The following is a 7317-nucleotide window of genomic DNA, read 5'->3' on the forward strand; positions in this document are numbered from 1 at the left end:
AGATCCATATGGAGGGTGTTATCAGGAAGAACAGAGATCCATATGGAGGGTGTTATCAGGAAGAACAGAGATCCATATGGAGGGTGTTATCAGGATGAACAGAGATCTATATGGAGGGTGTCATCAGGAAGAACAGGGATCCATATTGAGGGTGTTATCAGGAAGAACAGAGATCCATATGGAGGGTGTTATCAGGAAGAACAGATCCATATGGAGGGTGTTATCAGGAAGAACAGAGATCTATATGGAGGGTGTCATCAGGAAGAACAGATCCATATGGAGGGTGTCATCAGGAAGAACAGAGATCCATATGGAGGGTGTTATCAGGAAGAACAGAGATCCATATGGAGGGTGTTATCAGGAAGAACAGAGATCCATATGGAGGGTGTTATCAGGAAGAACAGAGATCCATATGGAGGGTGTTATCAGGAAGAACAGAGATCCATATGGAGGGTGTCATCAGGAAGAACAGAGATCCATATGGAGGGTGTTATCAGGAAGAACAGAGATCCATATGGAGGGTGTTATCAGGAAGAACAGAGATCCATATGGAGGGTGTTATCAGGAAGAACAGAGATCCATATGGAGGGTGTTATCAGGAAGAACAGAGATCCATATGGAGGGTGTTATCAGGAAGAACAGAGATCTATATGGAGGGTGTTATCAGGAAGAACAGAGATCCATATGGAGGGTGTTATCAGGAAGAACAGATCTATATGGAGGGTGTTATCAGGAAGAACAGAGATCCATATTGAGGGTGTTATCAGGATGAACAGAGATCCATATGGAGGGTGTTATCAGGAAGAACAGAGATCCATATGGAGGGTGTTATCAGGAAGAACAGAGATCTATATGGAGGGTGTTATCAGGATGAACAGAGATCCATATGGAGGGTGTTATCAGGAAGAACAGAGATCCATATGGAGGGTGTCTGTAGTAGTGGTTATCCCACTGGCTATAGGGTGAACGCACCAATTTGTGAGTCGCTCTGGCTAAGAGCGTCTGCTAAATGACGTTAATGTGCCCTTGAGCAAGGCACTTAACCCTAATTGCTCCTGTAAGTCGCTCTGGATAAGAGCGTCTGCTAAATGACTAAAATGTAAATGTAAATGTTATCAGGAAGAACAGAGATCCATATGGAGGGTGTCATCAGGAAGAACAGAGATCCATATGGAGGGTGTTATCAGGAAGAACAGAGATCCATATGGAGGGTGTTATCAGGAAGAACAGAGATCTATATGGAGGGTGTTATCAGGAAGAACAGAGATCTATATGGAGGGTGTTATCAGGAAGAACAGAGATCCATATGGAGGGTGTTATCAGGAAGAACAGAGATCTATATGGAGGGTGTTATCAGGATGAACAGAGATCCATATGGAGGGTGTTATCAGGAAGAACAGAGATCCATATGGAGGGTGTCTGTAGTAGTGGTTATCCCACTGGCTATAGGGTGAACGCACCAATTTGTGAGTCGCTCTGGCTAAGAGCGTCTGCTAAATGACGTTAATGTGCCCTTGAGCAAGGCACTTAACCCTAATTGCTCCTGTAAGTCGCTCTGGATAAGAGCGTCTGCTAAATGACTAAAATGTAATGTAAATGTAGATCTTTAAGAACTGATGAAGTTTAGTCTCACCAGCAGGAAGCACACCTCACTCTCTGGACTTCTCTGTGAGGTGTTTGTATGTTTGTGTCTGACTGCTCTTTCTGCGTGTGTACGTCTGCACGTGCACACACACAGGTGTGCATGTGTGTCCAATAAATCTAAATGAATGTAATATCCAGACCAATCCTTACCTCAGATGTAGCCTACATGGCAGACCCGCACTTACAACGGCCGTGTGGTTTCCTTTTAAACAAAATAAGTTTTGTCTTTTACAAAAGAGGATAGGAATGGTTGAATTATCCATATTGGTGCAAGCATTCGTATAAAAAGGGGTCCTCTGGGATTGGTACATCCATTGATTCTTGGAAGAATAGGCAATAAAAGGCCTCATGATCTCAATTCAACTGTCGTACCCAATCAGAACTCAAAATATTGTTTTCTTCCATTGTTAGTAAGCTATGTCATTGTAAAATTATGTATAGCTTCAAAACATGGTTAACAAAACGATCAATCAAATTTGATCTCATGGTTGGTATGGCCTTGCATCCATTGCTCTATGAACTTGAGAAAGGAGATCTCTCTCTATATATATAGAGAAGAGGTGGACTGTATAAGGAGGGTTTGACTGGTTCAGAGTTCAAAGTGCCACCATGGGGCATCGATAAGAATGCGGAAGAGATGAGATTAAGCATGAATCCAAATAGTAGGGTTTTATTGCACACAGACACAGGAGCACATGGGGAAAGGTTGCAGGATAATGTTGTGCTCCTGGTTTTGTAGGCATTAAAACCCTACTATTTGGATTCCTGACGTCGGTCAGTATTGAAATGTCACATGTATGATGGACGTTTTCGCGATCTAAAAGTCCTGTTGCTGTTAACTTCCAGTGGTGAGAAACTACCACAGTGCTATGTCATGCCAGCCGGAGTTCTGCCTGCTTGAACGCCAATAACTCAAGACACACACGAAAAACATTAAAATGACCCAGGGAATGAGAGCATTTTCAAAAATGGGTGAACCTTTCCTTTAATAAAACTCCAGAAAGAAACTTTAATTTCCACAAGCTTTTATTGAAAAACACCTCATTTCTTGGCCTTGAAGTACTCCTCAATCACATCCTTGGCTTGAGACTCCTTGCCATAGTCCTGCAGGGGGGGGACGACATTTGTACAGAAAGTGTTACACAGGACGCCAGCTACAAGACCGTTTACGGTCCCAAATTGAACTCTATTCCTTAGGAAGGGAGTATAGACATACAGTGCATTCAGACCGCGTGACTTTTTCCACATTGTTGCGTTACAGCTTTATTCTAAATGGATTCAATTTATTAATTTCTTCATCAAAACCACATAATGACAATGTGAAAATAGGCGTAGAAATGTGTACATTTATTACAAATAAAAAACAAATACCTTATTTACATAAGTATTCAGACCCTTCGCTATGAGGCTCAAAATTGAGCTCAGGTGCATCCTGTTTCCATGGATCATCTTTGAGATTTTTCTACAACTTGATATGAGTCCATCTGTGGTAAATTCAATTGATTGGACATGATTTGGAAAGGCACACGCCTGTCTATATAACGGTCCCACAGTTGACAGTGCATGTCAGAGCAAAAACCAAGCCATGAGGTCGAAGGAATTGTCCGTAGAGCTTCAAAACAAGATTGTGTCGAGGCACATATCTGGGGAAGGGTACCAAAACATTTCTGCAGCATTGCAGGTCCCCAAGAACACAGTGGCCTTCATCATTCTTAAATGGAAGAAGTTTGGAACCACCAACACTCTTCCTAGAGCTGGCCACCCGGCCAAACTGAGCAATTGGGGGAGAAGGGCCTTGGTCAGGGAGGTGACCAAGAACCCGATGGTCGCTGACAGAGCTCCTCTGTGGAGAAGGGAGAACCTTCCAGAAGGACAACCATCTCCGCAGCACTACACCAATCAGACGGAAGCCCCTCAGTAAAAGGCACATGACAGCCCGCTTGGAGTTTGAAAGATGAACGGAGCAAAGTACAGAGAGATCCTTGATGAAAATCTGCTCCAGAGCGCTCAGGACCTCAGACTGGGGTGAAGGTTCACCTTCCAACAAGACAACGATCCAAGCACACAGCCAAGACAACAGAGTGGCGGCTTCGGGACAAGTCTCTGAATGTCCTTGAGTGGACCAGCCAGAGCCAGATCAAACATCTCTGGAGAGACCTGACAGAGCTTGAGAGGATCTGCAGAGAAGAATGGGAGAAACTCCCCAAATACAGGTGTGCCAAGCTTGTAGCGTCATACCCAAGAAGACTTGAGGCTGTAATCGCTGCCAAAGGTGCTTCAACAATGTACCGAGTAAAGGGTCTGAATACTTATGTAAATGTTTATTTCTTAATACATTTGCAAACATTTCTAAAAACCTGTTTTTGCTTTCTCATTATGGGGTATTGTGTGCAGATTGATGAGGGGAAAAAAACAATTTAATCCATTTTAGAATAAAGCTGTAACGTAACAAAAAAAGTAAAGGGGTCTGAATACTTTCCAAATGCACTGTACGTTGGTCAGTATGATAAAGGTAGGTGGTAAATGTAGCCATTCATTGGGACCCCAGGCACCACAGTGAGGCGTCGGGGCTCGTACCCTGGCAGACACTCTGGCCAGCTGTTTAGGACAAGCAGCTGCATGGCACCGATAGCACAGCAGCTGCACTCGACTGGCACAAACAGCTCTGATCGCACAGTGGACATTCAACCCTCATAACTCTGTACACCACAATTCCAAGCCCTTCCATAATCCCCTTCCGACATCATCCCTACAGCTCCCTCTCCCAGGTGTTTCCAGAAGATTACAGGCCAGTGGGTTTTTACCTTGATCACGACACAGCTGCAGCCCACTACCTTACGGGGTTTGCCCTCACGGTCGATCTTACACAGACCGACCCACTCGCCCAGCTTCTTGTTGTCATCAACCTGGTGGCGGTAAAGGAGGAGAAACAGGAGAAGAAAAGATTGAAGGATTCAATACAGGAGATTTGAAGAGCTGTGCTACAACCTAGTAGCTCCATAGCGCAGTAGTAGCAAGTCTTAACAGTGGTTGTTCCTCCCCAAACAGTAACCTACATAGCGCACTACTTTCGACATGGGCCCCATAGAGCTCTGGTCAAAAGTAGTGCACTATATCGAGTAGTGAGGCATTAGGGACGGGTCCAGTGTTGTCTGGATCTCAGTAATAAGTTGGGCAACAATGGCAGTATGAAGTGTTCAGCAGAACCATAAATTAATCTGACAGTAAGACATCTCCTACACCATCCAGTAACATCATGGCACCCTCGATCACCATAACAGCAACCTACTATCTACTTGCAGAAACACACTGGTTCCTGCTTTTGGTCATTCACACACACTATTGGTGTAACCCCTACACGTCCCCACCCACACACCACCACCACCACCAATCCCCGGCGCCATACCTTGATGAGGTTAATCTGATGCTCAGCGCAGAGGGCTTCCACCAGCTTGACGTACATGGGCTCGTCACAGTTGGCCGCAAGGACACAGAGGTGGGCCTGACGCCTTGACACAGGAGAGGGGCGCGGTTAACATAAGGAACATAACTAGCTAACCATGTCAGGGAATTACCAGGGACCTCACGATTACATATTATCTTATCCAGAGCGACTTACAGTTATTGAGTGCATACATTTTCATAACAACAGGATAACTAGTGTAAGACATGCTGTGTCCATAATAAGTATATAGGTTATATATTGTGAGCTTTTGTGAAAGAGCACAGTTAGAAAGATATGGCATATAGAAGCAAACCGGATGGACATCATGAAAATGATCGGAGGAAGTTCAGGAGTAAAAAACAAACAAAATATAATTATTGACAGTGTCCATAAAATGTATATAGGATGTATAAGCTGGAAGTAGAGGCCTAAGTATTGTTGTTCACTAGTTTACTCCAATTAGGGAAGGGATGGTGGGGTTGGAAAGTAATAAAGGGAAATATATTTTTAAAGGATATATATGCAAAAAAAACAAAAAAACATGGGGGATTGGAAGTGATGCAGACAATTACATTGAGGGAAGTTACAATCTGCAATATTAATGCTGATCTAAAAAAACAGAATTAAAAAATGTTACGATATTGTCAAAACGATACAGCGTAGAAAATAATATCCCAAAATGTAACTGCATCTATTCCCCCCCCCCCCCCCCAATCACCAGTGTTTACCTCCCAAATGACACCCTATTCCCTAGTATAGAACACTCCATTCAAAAGTAGTGCACTAGCTAGGGAATACAGTGCCATTTGGGACAGAGGTATGTCAGATTTGGGGTAACAATGGCAGTTCACAGGATTCAGTAGAGGGAACCCAACTATCAGCCATACTTCACCACACTTTGCAAGCTAATAGAACACAGCAGTAAAAAGACAGACCCCAAATTCTGTGTATCCCAAATGACACCCTATTCCCTACATAGGGCTCTGCCCAACAGCAGTCGACTATGTGCCAGCCCACTACACATGGAATGAAAGGGGTGCCATTTAGGCCACACAGTGACCAGAAATGTTCGGACTCACTTGTCCAGCGCTTTGGCGGCCTCGCGGATACCGCGGGCCAGACCGTCGTGGATGAGTGCGGTCTTGAGCACCTCAGGGAGAGCGGTGTTGACATCCATTACACCTCCGGCAGCGATGCTGAGGGGGGAGAGGTCAAGGCAAGACAGGGGAGTCCGGAGAAGACAAGAGAGGAGGTGGGGAGAGGGGAAAAACGGGAGAGGGGAAAGACGGGAGAGAGGAAAGACGGGAGAGGAGGTGGGGACGAGAGTGGGTACACGAGTTAATTGGCTACAACTGACCGGTAAAGATGCTAGTGCGCCGGGTTGAATGTGCGCAATCTCCCGGCGTGTCAGATAGGGGATCTCACTCATAATTTAGAGTGAAGGGGTATCCGACTAAAGAAAGTAAATCATCACACAATCGCCGGGAACTAACTAACTACTCCGTTGACGATGCAGCTATATTCACATATAAATAGTTAACTGTTACTTGGTTGCAGCCACCGGACTAAAACCCATACATTAGATAGCTAGCTAAATTAGCTGGGGGACTCCAGGTACGGATATTCCAGTGTTGTCTAGAGTTCTGGAAGTGCACGTAGAAGCATGGAAATTATATTTTTGGGGAACAAACCACCACTTAACGCAATTAAACTAAGAAACGTTCACATTTGTTCGCTAGCTAGCCTTGGTTCTGAGCTAAACTGGAGTAGAACCGTCACACTTACCCTTCCTCGGCCATTGTAGATTAGCGATGGATGGGGGACCTAAAGTTCTGCAATATTGATCAAACATGAAAGAAACGTTACTATTGATGATGATAAAGTGACTGTAGTGAATTTTCAACAAACGATGTTTGATAAATCCAACAGATTATTTGGTGAGATGCAAAAACCCACCCAATCTCCTTTCTGACAGCGGGTAAAGAGAACGTCATGCAGTCAGCGACATTCATTTAAGGGCAAAAGGACCCGAGAAGTAGGTGGTCATGATTCTGCCTGTCTAATAGTAACGGCTAAGAAAACAGACGTTTGTACAATTTCCATTGTAGAATCGAAATATATTATTCGTTTAACATATTTGAAATTACACAGTTCATGCAAGACATTAAACGTTTATTTGCATAATTTTAATATGTGTCGGTCGACTGACGTGTTTTTAATTTAATCTA

General features: G+C 44.1%; 1 protein-coding gene across 1 annotated transcript; it reads right to left on the reverse strand.

Moving 5' to 3' along the window:
• Positions 1-2652: 2652 nt before the first annotated feature.
• LOC311117851 (small ribosomal subunit protein eS12) lies at positions 2653-7070 on the reverse strand. The gene is made up of 6 exons (XM_084192759.1): positions 7046-7070; positions 6875-6921; positions 6169-6285; positions 5051-5153; positions 4449-4550; positions 2653-2748 (listed from the first exon to the last, which is right to left on the reverse strand). Exons 2-6 carry the CDS (start codon positions 6886-6888, stop codon positions 2686-2688), a joined length of 399 nt encoding a protein of 132 aa, XP_084048885.1. The 5' UTR covers positions 6889-6921; positions 7046-7070; the 3' UTR covers positions 2653-2685.
• Positions 7071-7317: the final 247 nt, after the last annotated feature.

The sequence above is a fragment of the Coregonus lavaretus genome (genome assembly GCF_964263955.1).
Source record: "Coregonus lavaretus genome assembly, contig: HAP1_SCAFFOLD_3910, whole genome shotgun sequence".
In the NCBI taxonomy this organism is placed as follows: Eukaryota; Metazoa; Chordata; class Actinopteri; order Salmoniformes; family Salmonidae; genus Coregonus; species Coregonus lavaretus.

Bases quoted from the DNA above. Each gene is read 5' to 3' on its own strand.
- LOC311117851 (XM_084192759.1), bottom strand. The intron at 5,154-6,168 runs GTGAGTCCGAAC...TCCTGTGTCAAG, and splicing joins GCCGCCAAAGCGCTGGACAA to GCGTCAGGCCCACCTCTGTG. The intron at 2,749-4,448 runs GTAAAAACCCAC...CCCCCCCTGCAG, and splicing joins GCAGCTGTGTCGTGATCAAG to GACTATGGCAAGGAGTCTCA.